This window comes from Ochotona princeps, chromosome 10 (genome assembly GCF_030435755.1).
Source record: "Ochotona princeps isolate mOchPri1 chromosome 10, mOchPri1.hap1, whole genome shotgun sequence".
Taxonomy (NCBI): Eukaryota; Metazoa; Chordata; class Mammalia; order Lagomorpha; family Ochotonidae; genus Ochotona; species Ochotona princeps.
This window is the reverse complement of record NC_080841.1, coordinates 20442342-20462282: the sequence shown is the minus strand read 5'-3', so window position 1 is coordinate 20462282 and position 19941 is coordinate 20442342. Positions and strand designations below refer to the sequence as shown.

The following is a 19941-nucleotide window of genomic DNA, read 5'->3' as shown; positions in this document are numbered from 1 at the left end:
TTGGAGATTGGATCAAAGGACAAGTATTTCAAAGTATTTCATCTGATATTTAAACTTACCATCATTTGTGAATTTTCAGAAACTTCTTTGTCGTCCTCTGTATATATTGAGCTAGGTTAAACTCTTTTCTCTTTTGGACATCAATGTTCTAATGATAAATTCTGGGTCTATGCAATTAAAAGGCAGTGTTCTTCATTCAGGCCAATGTTCCAGGTTACTGTCTTACCTAATTGCTGTCTGATATCTGGCAGCCATCTTGACAGCTGAAGGAATTGGCTGAAAAGGAAGACATTGAGTATCTGTGTGTCCCAGCTCACTGTTCCCAGCTTACTGTTCTGAGAACTTTCATACGGGATCTCATTTCCACCACCACCCAGGAAAAGTGATCAAGGAAAAAGAGGCAGTTGGCCTCTGACCACACTATTCTAAGTAGCTGAGCTGGAATTTGAGTTTGGGAGAGTATAACTGAAGACGCCACCACCTTTTCCTTATCATTGTGGGTACAGAAACCTGTAGGGATTTTCTGGGCTTGCTTTGTTAAATGTGGCAAATTCTACTGTTGAGCTGACCTTGTCTTAGACCCCATATTCTCTTAATCATGAATGGCTTGGGAATGAGCGTGCCTTAGAGCCCTTGAGTTCTTAGTGCCAATGTCATGTATGTTAATGATTCCCCCAGCATAACATCATGACTTGATGAGCTGTTCACACCATCTGATGGCTGGCCAGTTGCCTGGTCCCTGAGGCCAAGGCCACAGGGAGAACAGAGCAGTTGTGGCCTTGGTCTCCAGCAAGGACAGAATAAATGGCGTTGTACCTGGAAAAAAAATGGCTGGCTAACATGAAGGTAAGAATCAGAAGATTAGAAGTTTTATTTTTCCTTTTTCAGCCAAAATCACAAAGAAGTTAAATCTCCTTAAAATAAGTAGCAGTAAGGCATATTGTTAATGAATGCTGAAATTTGGTGGGTATCTGATTTTAAAACAGATTGAACTCCTACAGTTTTTGCTGGTTGGTGCCTGTGAGGCCTCAGGGTAACCAAGCTATGAGTTGAAGGAAGGGATGGGAGAGAAACAGAAAGAAAATCTTTGAGTCCACATTTACCAAATAGGCTTTAAATAGATAAGCATCCCTTTCCTGTGATCTTTCTGGAAAAAGTAATTGGTGGACAGTCCAACCAACCTCCCTTTGGAAGACTCAGTGATAAACTAATATTGTGTTCACATGGTTGGAGAAAATATTCCATGACCAAACAAGAACTTTGAAGAAAAGGTGGAAAATCATAGTCCCTGCCTCTGAGTCTCCAGCAGAAACAGTGTCACCTAGAATTCTCTGGTGTTGTAGTGCGAAGAGTTAGGTTATCACCTGCCATCTTGGCATCCCACAATGGGTCCCCTGTTGGGAGCTTGCTGCTCTGCTACCAACGTACCTGGAAAGACAGGAAAAGATAGTCCAAATACATAGACCCATGCCACCCATTGTGGAGACATGGATGGGGCTCTTGGTTCCTGGTGTTAGCCTGGCCCAGTTCAGGCATTTTTTGGGAGTGAACCAAAGAATGGCAGGTAGGTAGGTAGGTAGGTAGATCTCTCTGTCTCCTTCACCCTCCTCCCTCTCCTTTCCCCCTGCCCTCTTCCCGCTTTTCCTTTTCTTCCCTCTCTCCCCTTCTTCCTCTCTCCTTCTCTTCTTATTTTCCCTCTCTCCTTTCCCTCTCTCTCCCCCTTTCTTTCTCTCTCCCCAGCTCCCTCTTCCTATCTCCCCTCCCTCTTTCTCTCTTCCTGTAACTCTGCCTTTCAAGTGAATGAAACAAATTTTTAAAAGAGAGAGAGAGAGAAAAAATAAACACAATCTCTGTGAACCACTCAAGACCTGCTGAACCAGACACTGCGGAGGCCAGGCCCCAGGCCCTCTCCTCTTGTGATTCTGATAGAGACATTTGAAAGCACGTGATTCAGTGGATGTAATGTGGTGCTAGAGTCATGCAGGTCATGCCTGGGTGCAGGCTTTGCTGTAAACTGTTTTTGCTTATCTTGTCCTGCAGTTTCCTTATCTGCAAGATGGAGATTACACCTACTCAGATATGTGGCTGTTATTAACTGATACTATTTGGCTCTGAGATCTTGACTTTGAAGGCTTGGAAATGATTTTTCAGTCTGAGATGGGCCACAGCCAGTGATTCTGGGCTTTGCAAGCTATTACCATTGTTCTTGTTAGGCTCAGCTATCTGAGCTCACATGTTTGCATCTGATCCATCCTGAAACCCCACTAAAGCCACAGCAAAGTAAGGTTGCCTCGGGGTGCAAATCCATAAAGGCAAAGTTGATGAGAAGAGAGCCTTCAGTAAAGAAAATATATATATTTATTATATATATATATATTCATATATATATATATATATATATATATATATATATATATGAAAGTCAAAGAGCAGTGATTGGTAAATTCAGTAAGGCTGAATTCTGGGGTGACAGGAAACATCTGAATAATGTGCTTTACCCCAGAACTGCTGGGAGATGCCAGCCCTAACAGCATTAAGGACTTTTGGAAGTGAGGGTGAAGATGGGACTAGGAAAAGGAGGACTGGTTGAACATTTAAGAAGCATTGAGACCCCAGATGTAGTTGTTCTCCCATGTGTCTGTGTCAATGCCCTACTCCCTACAGATAAAGGTGGTTTATTCTGCAGGTTCTCTAGAGGGACAGAGGGGACCACAGCAGTTAGAGTGGGAAGTAGAGGTTGGTTGGGGGGAGGGAGTTGGGGAAGCCAAGCCCTTTAACCTTCTCATTTCTAATTGCCAGCTGTTGCAAGCATTCTCTGGACAGGAGAGTGAGTCTTAGCTAGGGAACCCTGCCAGTCCAAAAGGACATCCTAAAGTGGATAATTTCATACTGCAACACAGCCCTAGACCTCCCTAAGTGAGTTTTCATAGTTGACAAGACCCATACATTCACAAGATTCTCATCACTAAGGCTTCACCTTTAAGAATGAGCAGGTCTCTAAGGGTTTATTGTGTATTTCTTTTTAAAAATGTATTTATTTGAAGGGAAGAGCCTCTCCTTGTGTATGTGTGTGAAAGAGAGCAAGAAAGTGCTTCTATGCATTGATCAACAACCTTAGCAGCTACAATAGCTAGGCTGGAGGGGCTGGGAGCTCCATCTAGTTTGCCCCCATTCTCCACTGCTTTCTCAGGGATATTAGGGACCTGGATTGGAAGAGGAAGTTCTTGGAGTTGCATCAGCGCTCGGATATGGTGTGACGTTGTGACAGAAAGCATCTTAGCTTATTGAGTTACAATGCTAGCCCTAAATTTCCATGTCTCTCCAATGTAAAAGACAAACATGAACGTAAACAAGGAAGGAAAGACCAAGCAAAGAGAAGAAAACTTAAAATATCCATATCATTGATAAGCCTCAGAGGATATAAGAGAAGATATTATATACATAAAATAGAACAAAACACTAGGCCCAGCATGATGGCCTAGAGGTTAAAGTCCTCACCTTGAACGTGCTCAGATACCAAATGGGCACCAGTTCTAATCCTGGCCAACCTGCTTCCCATCCAGCTCCCTGCCTGTGGCCTGGGAAAGCAGTCAATGACAGTCCAAAGCTTTGGGACCCTGCACCCGCATGGGAGACCCGGAAGAAGCTCCTGGCTTCAGATTGGCTCAGTTTCAGCCATTGCAGCCGCTTGGGAAGTGAACCATTGGATGGAAGATCTTCCTCTCTGACCTCCTCTCTGTATATCTGACTTTCCAAATAAAAATAAATAAATCTTTGAAAAAAACAGAACAAAATGCTACTAAAAAGGAACATTATGAGAAAAAAATTAATAAAATTATAAATATGGAAATTAAAATGAAAAATATGGAACAAAGGAGGAGGAGAAATACCTTTTAAAAAAACTGTTGTGCTTGCTTTGGCAGCACATATACTGAAACTGGAGCAATACAAAGAAGATTAGCATGACCCCTGCACAAGGATGACATGTATATTTGTGAAACATTCTGTATTTTTTATAGGTAAACATGCATGTATATATAGTCATCTAGAGAAACTGTATAATAGATTATCATACTGAGCTGTGAAGATACAATGCAGTATGTATCTCCACTTCCAAATCAAAGATGGTCTCCCAATAAGACTGTTAAATGTATTTTGACAATAGGACGCTGGACTTTATGCTATTGTTTACACCTACAATATCAAGATACACTTAAATAGCAGACTGATGACTGTTGCTGAAGGACTATACTATTGTAATAATATAGGTAAAATCAGTGGGGTAAGGGGAGTAGGAGAAGTTGGAAAGGGGAAATCCCAGTGTTTATGGAACTGTATCCTAAAATAAATTTGAAAAAAATACAAAATAAAACCTTATTTTTTACTTGAAACTCAGAATTAGGGAGAGACAGAGAAATCTTTCATCTGCTGCTTCATTCCGAGTTGCCACAATGGCCAGGGTTGGCCAGCCTGAAGCTGGAGCCAGGAGCGTCTTCTGGGTCTCTCATGTGAATCAAGGGACCCAATGACATAGCCCTCCTCCACTGCTTTCCTAGGCCGTTAGCACGGAGGTGGATCACAGGTGGAGCAGCTGGAAGTAGAATGGTTGTCCTATGGGTTGCTGTTGCCACAGGCAGAAGATTATCTTGCTATGCCACTGTACTGGCCCCTTGAAGAACTATGAAGTGATCGAAAGCTAAGAGTAAGAAATTAAAATTAGACTCTGTCCAGGAATCCAGTACCTGAAAAACAGGAAGCTTGAGGAAAGGAAAGGAAATAGAGAAATACAGGGGATAAATCATCAAAGAAATAACCCAACAAAATGTTCTGGAAATAAAGGGCTCACATTGGCAGATTAAGAAAAAACTTGCTGAAAACCTAGCACAACAGATAAAAATGGAGCGATAGCAAAATGGTCATTGTGATTAATTTTCAGAACTCCATGTAAAGAATTTCTATATGTGAAAAGCCAATGTGAGATGAATGTGACTGGTTTTGACCTTTCAAAAGCAGAAGGCTGGAGAAATGCTTCCAAAATTCTCAGCAAAGTGATCTCTTATTTAGCATTCTACAACTCAGCAAAGCAAATAACTGAATAGCAGATCTGTTAAGATGTAAAAAATGTGCTCTCATACATCCTTTTTCTGAAAGCTGCTACATGTCTTAACATCAAAAAGGAGGAGGAAGAGGAGTAAACCGGGAAGAGGAATAGGAGGGAGGCACAAGTAAGGAACTTTATCCTGAGTAAGTGAAGCAAGTCCCTAGAATGTGGGTGGGAGGAAATTTACAGCTAGCAAGGAGCAGTTCAGAAACCTCTAGAAAAGATTAGGAAAAATAACAATTGGTAAGTAAATGTTTTAATACATTGGCAAGAGATTTATTTATTTAAAAAAGACTTTGGAGTCAAATCAGTGATAGCAAATCAAGTAAATGAAAAAACAAAATAGACTGTTAAGAATAGGAGGAATAATTGGAGAGAAGGGGATATAATCAGCATATACAATGTGAATACCATTCTCTTAGTCATGACAGTATAAATACTGATGTTGATCAAATCCATGATAGACCCATGTTGGAGGATAGACCCCTGGGAAAAAGAATGTGAAATGAGAGTGCGGTGGGAAGTAAGGAGGGGAAAAGAGCCCGGTTCTCAGGGGACAACTCATAATGCCTCAAATTGAAATATTAAACCATAACAATTGGAGCATGATATTCAACGATGGCAATAAAGAGCATAACAGTCACTGATTAAATGAAAACTGGTGCTTCTGCAGAGCAAGGAATCAGTTTTAAAAGAATCAGTAAAGGGACTAAGTTTTTAGAACATCAGACCATTCAACTCTTTCAAGTGTGTTTGTCATACAGATTAAAATAAAAACAATTTAAAATGTGGAGCAATGCATTTTGCAACCACTACTCCCTAATAGTCCCCATATCTCATTCTAATGAAAGTCTATGGAATAAGATTTTATTATTTTTTCAATTGGGTAGGACCCAGAGCTTTTGCAGTGATACCATAAAAATTCTAAGTCTCTTACTAAGGACCAGAGGAAGCGCCTCTCCCGAGTCCCAAAGAAAGTTTACTTTGGCTCCCCACCCTCTCTTGTAATGAGAGGGTCGCTCCGGAGCCCCCAAAATTAGATCAGATAGAGACCAATAAAGAAAGCTTAAAACAGACAAGAAAAAGTCAACTTAGACTACCATATACCTTACTAGATAGGACACAAAGATCAGTTACTCCTCACTAAGGTACTGAAGGTTTCTCTGCACACCCGTCCTACAACTGCTCTGCTCCTCAATTGTTAATAAATGGCTTGTTAGAATTATAAGACTGTTTGGACTGTCCTAAAATTCACGAAGTTCAGTGAAAACCATACTATAAGCTGCTAAATATAAAAATGAAAATAGACATGAGACAGTTGAATAGCACCCTTTAACCATTTTAAGGTTTATAGCAGCCGGTTGTGTATATACTAAAATTAAGATGTTAATGAAGTAGTTACAGGATGTGTTAAAGAACTTGCATTTTCTAACATATTGGGCACTCAGTACCATGTTAATTAACTTCATGATGTTGTAAATTTCCATGTTTCTTCCTTTTGTTGAAGTTGTGTGGTGGCTTTTCTTTGGTGGGGGGGGGGGGGATGATATTCTGCCAGCTCTACTTTCAGACCAAGGATGATCTCCCAATGAAACTGTTGAATTTGTCTGGTCAATAAGATGCTGGACTCTGCATGGTCCATGCCCACAATGAAGGAATCATGACTGGTTATGAATTGTACTACTGTAACAATATGGAGGAATTCAATATGGGGGGAGGGCTTGTGGAGGGATTGGGATTCCCAGAGCCTATGAAACTGTGTCATAATATGAAATTTAAAAAAAAAAAAAAAAACTTCTAAATCTCTTTTAAAAAAAAAAAAAAGCTTTTTCTTGTCCAAACCGGTATTTTGCTTTGGGATTGAGAGGTCATTTTTCCCCAAATGGAATAATTCAGCAAATCCAGACTGAAGCATTCCCTCTAGACTGAGGTTCAGTCTGGTTTTGCATTCTTGACCATGCCAGTCCCATTGCCTTCCCTCCCATGTCACATCATACTTCTTGAGGTGACAGCTGTCTTTCCTAGTTCAGTTTTGAACATTTAAGGATAACCTGCCTTGTATAAAGATTCAATAAATGTTATATAAATCATTAATTCCACACCCTGGAGGCCCAGGTTTCTGTGACGTGAAAGGAGTTGGTGTAGCAACCAGGAGGGCCTCGTCTCCTATCGAAGTACTTGGGCTCAATGCTGAGCTGTGCCTCACAGCTCCATTTTCCTGCTGGTGCAAACGCTGGGAGGCATCAGTGATGATGACTCAAGCGACTGGATTCTTGCCCCGCCATGCGGGATACCTGGATTCAACCTTGATACACCTTGAGACCCCATCTAGCAACCAGGCTAGATGGCTGTTGGAACTGAGAGTGAGCAGATTTCTATGAAGAAAAGTTGGTGGAATGAAAGCGTGAACTGTTCACCCTGAACTTAGATGGGCTTTACTTTAGGGGCTGAATCATGCAGAGCGAGGGTTGTATGTAGGAAGAAGTACCTGTTGGGTTTAGTAGTCTGGAAAGTTTATACATCAACTTGGAGGCAGTGGATGTGGGAGTCTGGCTTTTACATCAGGGTTTTTAACACAGTTTCAGGAATGTGGCACCAGTCATTTGCTTGGTTTTAGTCAATGGGTGTCAGCTTTTCGAGTTCCCTGGTCTCTTCCTGCGTCCCACCCTCTGGCCTTTGCAATTAAATTTAGAACATCTCAAAATCATTCCTTTCCCAGCACATAAAACATGTAATCCTATTTCATATAAAACCAGGCAAGGAGCATTGAGAGCTGATTTGTCCAATTTTAAAGTAATGACAGTTCATGATAGTCATAATCATTGAAGAAGTCTCTCTAGAGGACTCTTAGTTTTTGAGAATGCTTTAGAAACAGGCTGGGACAGGAGCAGCCCCAGGCTTGACGTCACTGCGTTGGCTGGCTGGCTGGTGTGTCAGTGTCTCAGCCTTATTGCCTGGCTTTCAAATCGTGGACAAGAGAGCTATTCTTACCCTATTGATCTGGTGTGAGTATTGTTTTAGACTAGAGATTAAATTAGTTTTCTGGCAGCCATCCTAAGAAAAGAACCTCTGCTCCTTGCCTGTGAAGTGTGCTCCATTGTGGATCAGAAAGCAGCTGAGGCAGGACTTGCAACACAGACTTCTGAGTTGGGCTCAGAGTCACTGGAAACAAAGCAACTCCCTCATATCCTGGGAGGATAGGGTCGGGGTGTTCTAGAGATCATTACTGCCTTGGAGGAGGCTACAGCTCCCACCCCATTGTGTGTGATGTTCTTTGTAAGTGTAGAGGAGCTGGCTGGAGCTGTATTATTCAGGTCTTGCCTATGTCTGAATCCCTTTGTTCACAACACTCCCTGATGTCTAGGACTGTAGCTCCCTGTCTGATCCTCATTTACAATCCTCTACAGGTGGATTTATGCCCCTTTCATGGACCCCCTAGAATCCTGCCTCTTTTTGTTTTCCCTCTGCAAAGCTTGAATAAGATAATCTGAAGGAAGTGACTGATTCATTCCCTCCAACAGGAGAGTATTTGTCAGTAGTAAGATAGGAACTATTGATATGTGCAACAGCTCGTATGGGTCTCAGTGGCATTTAATAGAAAGAAAAAAGTCAATCTCAAGAGTCAGGGTATTATAATGAATCTATTTAGATGCATTCTTTTAATAAGATACTAAAGAAGGCCATTGCTCTTGTGGGGCCTGGGGTCAGTGTGATACCACAAAAACATGAAGGAGGTCTTAGTGACAATGGAATGGTCCTGAATTTTTAATGTAGTACTGGTAAAAGAAATGATAAGGTGATATGATAGAACTACATTTCAGACGTCATCACAATGTGAAATTGTGATTGTGACATTTGATTTAGTTATAGGATGTAACTTACATAATGGGGATAATTGGTTGATGGATAGACACAATCTGTGTGTATTTTATGACTTCCTGTGACTTCCATGCAGAGCAAGAAGCTGTGCCCTCTCACTCAATCCTTTGGCTCCTAGAAAAGATGCTTATATGTTGAAGTTGGGTTCTGAGAGGTGCATGGTCAGCTTGTGTTCAAGTTCATGATAGGTCTGTGATGCTGGTGGCCTTCCTTAACTGGCTGTGTTCTTTGTAATGGAATGGGCTTCAGAAGGCCTGTGGTTACATGCCTGTAGTAGTTACCTTCTGCTCTGGGTCTGGAACTCCCATATGTTGTTGGAATTTCCATACATTGTCTATTGGAGAAGTAAATAACCAACAGAGTCCCAGTGATTACTATACCACTGTTTCAATTCAGTGAGCTAATTTTAGGTAGGAGGTTGATGTACAATGTAAACAAGCAAGCAAAAACTAGGGCAAGGACTCCTTTGGCTGAAGGAGGGAGGTTAGGAAGCTGAGACTTGGTGGTATTTAGCTCCTGTGTTAGGCTCTGTATGAGAGCTTGTTTGCAGGGATCTGTGTTGTACAATGTTTAAATCACATCTTTAGTAAAGATGTTTCAAGAGAGAAAGAAAATACTAGATTCTTTATATCTAAAATTCTGGAAAATGCAAGTCTGACTGGGAGGACATTAGAGATCAGTGGTTGCTGGGGGATGGAGAGTGGGGTGAGGGAGCTGGAAGATTTCAGAGAGGCATGACAGAACCTTTGGAGGTGACAAATGTGTTCACTGTCTTGATTGTAGTGATGGCTTTATGGGTGTACGCATTTGTCAAAATTTAACAGATCATATACTTTAAGCATGTATAGTTTATCAACTCATTAAAAACAAAATCAGAGCAAAGGCTTGTGAAATTTACTATTTTGACATTCTCTAAGTACTAGGATAGTATTATAGCCTAGGGATATGATGACAAGGAGAGGGTGGAGTCAGCTTTCAAACTCCTCATATCCTCAGGAAACAGACAAAGGAAGATGGGAATTACTGCAAAATTCTGTGACACAAGCTCTCCAGAAAAGTGCCTAGTGAGTCACAAGTACCCTCGTGGTGACAGATGGAAAGGAGAAAGCAGTGGCCCTTGAAGTCAGCATTTGACAACAAGTAAGAGGAACAGGAGGTGGAGTTTTGTGATATCCTGCTTTTCCTTGCAGATAAAAACATAAGGGATACAGTGGTAACAATTGGACCAAGTTTTTAATGTCTCAGGGGAATCCTGAATTTATTCTCACCATGTAAAAGCCATGTTTCTTTCCCCCCCAGGGCCACAGCACTGTGAAGTAGATTGTTGTATTAACAGAAATTATGAAGCAAGGCTTTATCAAGGATGTAATCATAAGAACCAAGCAAGGACCTAGCAGAAAGCGAAGAAGAGGATAACCCATCCTTCTTTGCCCTCTGCAGACTTGCTGTTGTTTACTTGTGATTATGCATTCAAGGTCTGTTGGCCTACTGCAGAAGGACTGAGCGTCTTATTTGCCATCCTGTCCCAGGGAGGTAAAATAGTGTTTGGCATGTAGCAGAGCTTGATAAAGATTGTTTGCTGATCGATTTGGATTTGTTGGAAGCACAAGGGCACACATTTGATAGGTGGTTCCAGGCATAGCTCAGATCAGGCCAATGAAAAGAATATATAAACCTAGTGATTAAATATAAATATTTAACCTAGCAGTTAAGACATATGTCCCATGTCAGAGGGTCTGGATTTGACTCCTAGTTCTAGCTTCTGACTCTGACTTCTAACACTGACTGCTCAAGTAAATGAGTTCCTATCACTTACATGGGAGATCTGGATTGTTTCCAGCTCCTGGCTTTGGCATGACTCAGTCCATTCTTGACTAATACGGACATTTGGAGAATAAACCAGTGAATGGGAGCTTACTCTCTGCTTCTCTTTCTCTCTGTACATGACTCTGCCTCTCATGAAAGACATAAAGAATAAAAAACCATCATTGTACAAAAAATGTATAAAATGAAGCAGTACAACCCCCGCCATCTATACCCTAGCTCTGCCCCCAACCTTTTGCAGTCTTGCATTTTCCCATCCATACAATGTTTGTCCTACAGGCTTCCTCTTTGGACACCTTCTTGGGGTCCCCTTCCGAGAGGCTCCAGGCAGGAGGTTGACCTGGGAAGGGTCAGGACAGTCTGCCCCAGGGTCTGCTCTGAACAAGTTGGTCGTGTTGAGCTCCAGGAGCAGGCACCAATCACGTGTTGTTTCTTCTCCTCCTCACGTCTAGCACTTCTCTATGCCACCATCTTCGGAAACGTGACAACTATTTTCCAACAGATGTATGCCAACACCAACAGATACCATGAGATGCTCAACAGTGTCCGGGACTTCCTGAAGCTCTACCAGGTGCCGAAAGGATTGAGTGAGCGGGTCATGGACTATATCGTGTCCACTTGGTCCATGTCTAGAGGCATCGACACAGAGAAGGTAAGGAGGGCAGGAGATCAGGTCAGACACTGGGCGGTGCTGTCCCAGGGTGGGCTGTTCTCATACCTGGCTGTGCCCTGAAGATCTGCTTTTCCCAGTATCTGTCCAGGGGTTTAGTAGGCTTCTAAATTAACCTTACTCAAGGCTAGCAATGAAAAGCCATCATTTAAGAAACTGGAGAGGCAGCTGTATCCTAAAGAACTAGCAGGCCAACTGTCCAGGGCAGGATTTTCCAAACTTAGATGATGATAGGCATTAGCTTGTGGCTAGGATAGAGTAATAAATATTCCGGGTTTTCATTTTTCCCCAGGCTCTACTATTGTAGCCCTGATGTTCATCTTGTCTTTATTCAGACTTTTGATATCTTGTTCCTCATGAATTTTTTGGCATGAACTTGAATTTTTAAAAAATGTGATAGCCTATGATTTATCTTGATACCGTGTTTTTTGACATTCCTTTAAATTATATGTCCAAGGTGATTTCCTTACTCACCTCACTTGTTTCCATCTCGATTACATTGATAGTGTGAGAACTTGGAGAGGCAGGGAGAGAATATTTGGTTTTATTTTAAAAAATTGTTTATTTACTTGAAGAAGCAACACAGAGAGGCAGACACAGAATTTCCAGCTGCTGATTCATTCCCCAAATGAATATGGGGCCAGATATAGCCCAGACCAAAGCCAAAAGCCAGGAAATCCATCCTGTTCTCCCACATAGCTGGTAAGGGGCCAAGTCCTTGGTCCATTGTCTGCTGCCTACCCAGGTATATTAGCTGGAAGCTAGATTGGAAGTTGAGAAGCTGGACTTGAACTGGAACTCTGATGTGAAATACCAGTGCTGCAGTGGCAGCTTAAGCTGCTGCGCCACAGAACTGGTCCTGCAGAAAGGTATTTTAAACAAATGCCCAGATAACCCCATTCCTCACATTAGTTTGGGAAATGACAATCCATGGTTTGTGCTTTAGTCGTTAATGAACTAACAAACTTGACCTTGGCTTTAGCTTAGTGCCCTTGCTAGGCACCCAATTTCCTGCCTATAAAATGGAAGGAATGATAAAACCCTGTTACTGTAAGCCAAACGCCATTATACTAGATATATTTTAGTGAGCTGAAGAGAATTTGGAGATACCAAAAAAGAATAGAGAAAAGAATATTTTTCTCGGCCTCTGTCTTTTTAACCTCATCTTCCTTTATTTGCAGTCTCCTTTTATTGAGAGAATGAGGAAAGCTGTGATAACACTCTTGCAGAAACCTAAGAATTCATGCAATGCCAAATTCAATTGGTTTGAGAGTCGGCTATCCATGCTCCTGATTTTCTTCCAGTAGAATAGTTGGTTGAGAATATTGAAAGTCTAGAAGGAAAAATTGAACTAAGTTTAACTGATCCTCAAAAGGGACATTATTTTTCCTTGTTGAATATCTTTCCGATAACACCAATGCCACTTGAACATGCAATAAAAACAAATATGAGTGGTCTTCCAAAAGGTCACAGAGGGCAGGTGTTTGACCTAGCAGATAAGATACATATTAAAAGGATTGCATCCCTGATTCTAGTTCCTGATACCAGCTTCCTGCTAATGCAGACCCTGACAGGAAGTAGCGGTGGCAGGTAATTGTGTTCCTGCCATCATTGTGGGCAATATGTATTGTGTTCTGGGACCTAACTTAGGCCTCAGCTTAGACTGGCTTTTGAGGATATTTGGGGAATGAACCAGTAGATGGGAGCATTCATTCTCTTTCTCTGTCTCCCATTCAATTTGCCTGTCAAATAAACAAGTTTATTTTTAAAAAGTTTATAGAAAACATATTTTATGAAAAAATGACACATGAATTCCAATTTTTTGTGGCACAAAAATAAACTTATGTTTTAAAATTCATTTTTTCCATCATCTTGCTGAAGTCCCTTTATATTTGTCTTCTCCTACTTTTCTTGGCCCTGCCCTAGTTCCTGTTGAGGTTTTGCGAAAACACTGGGGAAGGGTTGGCTACCAGGTCTTTGCAGGGCCAAGGACAAGAAACCTAATTCATTTTACTAACTGCTTCCAATCAGAAGTAATGGCAAACCCTGGCTTCGAACCCAGTTTTATCTGATTTCCAAGGTAGTGCTTTTTTTTTTTTAATCCTTTTCTTTTTCTGATTTTAAACATGTCCTCAAGGGGAGAAGGATGAAACCAAATGGAGCTGTACTAATTTTCGGGTGGGCAGGGCAGCCTTGGAGCTGGTCCAAATTCCTGGCTTTGCAGCCACCTGCCCCAGCTGTGCCTTTTTCTGCTTTTCCTCTTCCACAATGCCTGTAGGTTTTGTGGGTTCCTAGGAACTGGTAGAGCAGAAAGGAACTTTGATCTCTCTCTGCCCTGGGGCTCCTCTTCCCAGGCACTAGGATGCCTTTATAAATCTGATTTTCTGGCAAGAAGCCTTTCACCACCCTCATTACAATCCTGGGCTGGGTGACTGCCCATGGGAGACAGCATGGTCAACATGCCCTTCCTCTGTGCCCTCTGCTGCCTCACTTTCCTGGCAGGCTGTGGGATCTGTTCCCTAACTTGATCCAAATGGAGGAAGGAGCAGCCATGAACTCAATTGTGGCAGACCCCTTGCCAAGCCCTGCCTGGCCTGGAGCTGGCTGCTGCTCCAGCAGGAACCCTGGCACACAACTGCTTGGCAGAGAATCAGTCTTGTAGTCCCCTGTCTCTTCCTGGCTTCCCTCTTATCCATCCAACAACAGAATGGTTTGTTTTGACCAGGGGCCCAGTGCTGGGATGTTCTGGTTTTATCAGTAATTAACTGCTGACCTTGAATACATCATTTGTCTCTCAAAAATCAGTTTCCATGTCTGAAATACAAGAAAGCTGGCTGACCTTCAAGACCAAGTGACTTCCAAAAGTCATTCAGCTATGACCTTCTGACCTTCAAAGCCTGTCGTTACTTTGAAAATATAAAAAAAAAAAAGAGGTCACAGACGTGGAATCTCAGAATTCTAGAGTCACATTCCAATTGAAGACCCAAGGAAAGGAATGGAGTATTGCCTCAGGTGTACTGTGCATCGTGGGCTGAGGCTCGGGCCTGAACCCTGATCTGCCCTTCTTTTAGCTCTGTCTCTTTCCCATCCAGCCTGGGGGAGGTTCCACCAGCCTGCTCTTCGGACTGTCCCTGTGGCCAGTGAAGCCACGGGTGAATAACAAAGGTGGTCCCTACTAGGAACTGAGAGCAGTAGGGAAGGTGATGCAGAAAGGCAGTGGGTTTGCAGAGCTGAGCTCCTTCCTCCTTGAGTCCGAGTAACCCACCCACCCTGGAGTGGAGCCAGTAGGTGGAAATGACGGATGACCATGACTGTGTGTGGTTTGTCCACTCCCAACATCCTGGCTACCTCACACAGCACCGTCAGTCAGCTCTGGGAGCAGTGCGCATGAATAAAACATTGTGTTTGTGCCAAGGCCTCAATCACTCACAGCAAAATCCTAACCCAGGGGAAACCAAACGTTTTTAAAGGTGAATTCACCTGGAGAATAAATCTTGGTTCCCAGCTGCTAGGCACAGTTTCTCCATGATTTATAAATTCTCCTGACTCCCTGGGTATCTGCCTAGGAACAGTAAACCCAAATTTTATGTGCAATTTATGCAGGACCCTTGATTTTTATTTTAAATAATGTGTTTTTTTAAGTTATTTTTTAATCTTACTTAGTTGATTAGGGTACAAAGGGTCAAGGGCTACAGGGTGTAAGTGGGTAATACCATTGTTTCCACACTATAAATAATGTGTTTATTTTCATGAAATGTGGAGTGATAGGAGGTACATGCACACACATTTTGTATCTGATGGCTTACTCTTCAAATGCCCACAAACTCTGGGGCCAGGGCTAGGCCAAGCTAAAGCCGAGAGCTTGGAACTCCATCCAGGTCTTCCACATGAGCGATAGGGGTCCAAGTACTTGGCCATCATTCGTTGCTTCCCAGGTACGTAGTAGGGGGCTGGATCAAAAGTGGAAAAGGGACTTAAACAAGCACTCTGACATGAGATATGAATGCAAGCTATACATGTGGTGGCATAAGCCATTATCCCACCAGCTTCTCATTTTTTTCAGGAGATGAGACACCTGTGGCCTTTCAGAGTTCCTATTTTACTTTGGAAGGTGATGTCAAATTATAAGCCTATTTATTTTGGCTGGAATCTAACCAAGGCTCTGAGTCAAGCTCCATACTGTGAGATCCCAGCTCTGCTGTTTTCTACGTGGCAATTTGGCAAGCTTAGCCATGTTTAAGTTTTTTAAATGCTCAAATTGTGGCCCTTCTATAGCCTTCTTTTCTTTCTTATTATTTTTCTTCAACAGCACTAAGTCTTGGTTATTCTTATTTAAAGTTAATTTTTACTTGAAATACAGAAAGAAGCAGATACAGGTCTCCCATCTGCTGGTCAGTCACTCCCCAAATACCCACAACAGCTGAGGCTGAGCCGGGCTGAAGCCAGGAGCCAGGAATTCCATTTGGATCCCTCATGTGGTTGATAGGGCACCAGCTAGTTAAGCTATTACTTGCTGTCTCCCAAGAGATGAGAGAGAATCAAGAGAAGAAGCAGGATTTGAAACCAGACACCTCAATGTCAGGGGGCAGGCATCTTAACTCTATGCTGAAACCCTCCTCCTATTCTTTCTGTGCTAGGTGGTCAGTTATATAAGGACAGAAATTTTTTCAACACAACATCTTCAGGTCCTAGAATAATGCCTTTTATGGCATAAATTGTTCTGTAAATTAGGATTAATTGAGAAAAGGATTTTAAAGTGCTTAGCAGTACCTAGCACACAGCAAGTGCTCAGGAAAATTGTTTCCATATTCTATATTCCATTTTCTGTCCATCAATGGATCGTGTCATCAAAATACACTCTATAGCTTGCAGTCACCACACTGTACCATATGGTACTAGAATTTATTTCTCCTAGCTAATGAATTTTTTGTTTGTCTAATCTGTCAGTTGTACAGAAGAGAGCCTTTGAATGTCCCCAACACAAGGAATTAATAAATATTTTGGGTGATACACATGCTGATGCCCCTGATTTGATAGTCACACAGGTATCATGCATACATCAAAATGCTGCATCCTATAAATAGAGACACCTGTTATATATATGTTAAAATTCTTTCATTCATTCTGCATTTGGCCTCTTCTCAATGGGTGCCCTGCCAGTGCCTATCTTGTCTTACCTGGATGGATGTAGAAAGAACCTGCTGGGTTCCTTGCTCTGTTCTTGCCATCCTGCAGTCAGAGCTGTGTGAACCACTCTTTGGCTGTTGCTCTTAATATCCATCAGCTCATACTATTCCCTGTTGACAAAAGTCCTCCAGTGTGTCCCTGTCATGATTAGAATCAAACCAAAGGCTCCTCATACCCTGAATGTCTCTGGTGCTTGGCTTTCTCTCCGAGCCCCATCCATTCTGTCCCTCAGAGCCTGTATGCGTACTTTGCTACTGTAATGACACCCTTTCACCCTGGCTCATTGGGCAGGAGTCAGCTTGCAGGTCACCTCCTCAGTGAGGCATTCCCTGGCCACTTGTCTGAAGGTATCCCACAAACTTCCAGCTCCAATTCTGAGTTCCTGGGCCCAAGCATTTAGGTTGGACTGTTTCAGATCCTTTTCCCTCTTCTGTGGAATGTTCCAGACAGGTAGGGGCATTGGCTTGAAGAATTCAGTCTGTCTGGCTTCCCAGGTGTTACATCTGCCCCTGGGAGGCTGAGGGCGTTGGGCTGGGGTCACAGTGAAGATCCTCATGCTGTTTCTTCTTGTGCTTGGCCAGGTTCTGCAGATCTGCCCCAAGGACATGAGAGCTGACATCTGTGTGCACCTGAACCGCAAGGTATTCAAGGAGCACCCTGCCTTCCGCCTGGCCAGCGATGGCTGCCTACGGGCCCTGGCCATGGAGTTCCAGACGGTGCACTGTGCCCCAGGGGACCTCATCTACCATGCAGGCGAGAGTGTGGACAGCCTCTGTTTTGTGGTCTCCGGCTCCCTGGAGGTGATCCAGGATGATGAAGTGGTGGCCATCCTAGGTAGGTGCTGCCAATGCTGCAGAGACTGTATTTGAGGTTGGCTTAGCTGTTGGGCAGTTCACTGTCACTGCCACCTTCAACCAGAAATTCCTCCTACCAGGCAGGGACAGTTGCTTCACCTATTCAGTAAACAAGTATTTGAATGCCTGTTTTGTGTTAACTGCGATTTGAGGGATGTCTCAAGACGACAATAGTGATGACAATAACAACAAAATGGATGTTATCTTCAGTTGGCTCTTAGTCCAGTGGGAGAGATAAATACATAAATATTTGCATACAGAGCAGGGGAAGCTTTTAGCCCAGTTCTCAGGTAGGAAGACTTCTTGGAGGAAATGGCACCAAAGTTGACACCTAAAATAGGAGAATGAGATAGCCGGAAAAGAGAAGATATAAAGGCATATTCTCAGAAAGGGAGAAACCATAGCGCATCATTGATGCGCTACAAGTTATACACTATGGCTGCAGCATGGAGAACAAGGACACAGCTGAGCATCAGGAATTCATAGCAGCCCCATGACTTAGGTTACATTTAGGGGGACAAGAGGAATTGTTGGAAGTAAAGGAGAGGCATGATCATGGTTGTGCTATGGAAATCTGACCGTAGCTGCAACTGGGAGGGTGGATTGCAGGGGGAGAGCCTGAGGGAGGGGCAGCAGGTTGGGAACATCTTTTCTAGCGGCTAGTTAATGGTGGCCTGAATTGATGTTATAGCAGGCAGATGGAGTTAAGATATTTAAGAAGCAGAATAGAACCTGGTGCTGGGTTTGCTAAGAAGGGTGGAGGAGGAGTCAGTGAGAACAATAGAATCTCTCATTTCATAAGAGAAATTTGTTCAGCACCCACAGTAGCAGTGAATATGGGAGGAGGAGGTGGAAGGGCCATGGAGGGACGTGTTGGTTTGTGGGACATTGAGTATCAGAGACTTTGGAGAAATTGATCTGATTTTCTCAGGCCACTAGAGCTGTTCTTCATTGAGACCTGTCTTCATGAGAGCAACCATGCTCATAGTAATAATAATAGCCACCATTATAGTCATGTAAACCTCACCAAGCATTTTACCCACAAATTCTCTTTTCTTGCCCATAGTAGCTCTGTTAGACAGGTTTGTCATCCACAGTTTGACCTTGGGATAATCCAAGTTCAGACAGATTCAGGAAATTTAATCATGGCTGAAGAGCTCCATGGAATCTGAAATCTGGAGTCTCCCTGACTAGGAAAGCTCTCCTCCCATTTATGTTGCACTTCCACAATCCTGAGGAGTGTGATTACAGTATGGCAGCCATTTAAGTTGTCAGGCAGTACTGGGTAGTGTAGACATGTGCTATGATTTCTCAGAAAACCAAGACACAGATGAAGTTAGGCTAAAATTAAGATTGATATACTCAAGTTATATAACAACACAGAAAGACTTTTAAACAAGGAAGAAATCCATAATCTGTTCCTACTTAACATCAGAATAAACTTTTATCCAGCTTCCTTCTTGATTCTCTGGTCCCAAGGCAACTCACCCACTTGATTACATTTTTCTCAGGTTAACATGAGAGTGATTTCTATTCCTACCCTGTGAGCTGACAGATGGTCAGACAGAGATGGGGATAGAGATTGCAGGAGAGGTAGAGGTGGAGCTAAAACAAGGGTTCTGCTTTCTGTAGTAGTCACTGACCTTTGCAGGCCAGTTACTCAGTCCTTATGGCCTCATTTCTGAAAAGTGAGGTTTGACTGTGTGAGGAAGGACACATGGAGGTTAAAGAAACTGCTCTGATGTATGTGAAGAAAAAAAGAGTATTTGTCTACCTTCAGTTCTCATCTGTGTCCTTAATAAAGAGGGCTTTCTATTGGTCAAGACTGTTAGAGTATTTGAATGAGAAGAAGAGTAGCCAAGGACTGGTGAGCAATCCTTTGGATCAGAATTAACCTTGGCCCTAGGGTGTCTTCCATCAGGTTCCTTTCCAAGGAAACTAGTCTAGTAATGAGCACCATCTTCCATTCCTATCCATATTCGGTGCATCTTCAATATCTTGCTCCAGCCAACTGTACTCTTACGCGTTGGTTTGAGTGGCAGACTTGGGCATTGAAGTAGGAAGGAGTTGGAGAAGGATGAGGAAAGCATTTACACCCGGGCTCCTTCTTGTTGCCCTCTCTGCCTGATCTAATGGCAGTCAGCCAGGACTCACTTCTCTGTTGATTCACTTGGCCAGACCACTTCTCCAAATCTAGCCTCCTGCCTCCAACCCTCCTGGTGTCCTTCCTCCCCCAGTAAGTGAAGTGGAGATGGGATCTTGGAATAGTCCAGAAGCTTTGGATTCGAACTGGTTGTTGCCCTCTAGTTGTCCAAATTTTAAAAATCATGTCCCTTTTTTTCCCTAGAATATAGCTGGGGGTCTAAAACGTGGTTTGGGCTTAGGATTCTGAGAAAACAACCATAGTTCAAATGGTTCTTATTCTA

The 19941-nt window shown here is 42.7% G+C and overlaps 1 protein-coding gene and 1 non-coding gene across 3 annotated transcripts in view; both read left to right on the top strand.

The window, feature by feature from the left end:
- Window positions 1–19941, top strand: part of KCNH1 (potassium voltage-gated channel subfamily H member 1) — a 334081-nt gene that overhangs the window by 227486 nt on the left and 86654 nt on the right. For both annotated transcript variants that reach the window (XM_004578675.2, XM_004578674.2), the window contains exons 8-9: window positions 11257–11456; window positions 17243–17495. In XM_004578675.2, the coding sequence (XP_004578732.1) occupies window positions 11257–11456; window positions 17243–17495 (453 nt within the window). The remainder of the gene's footprint in view (window positions 1–11256; window positions 11457–17242; window positions 17496–19941) is intronic.
- LOC118759143 (U6 spliceosomal RNA) lies at window positions 3908–4014 on the top strand. Its single transcript, XR_004995997.1, has one exon. It is a non-coding gene; the product is annotated as a U6 spliceosomal RNA (small nuclear RNA).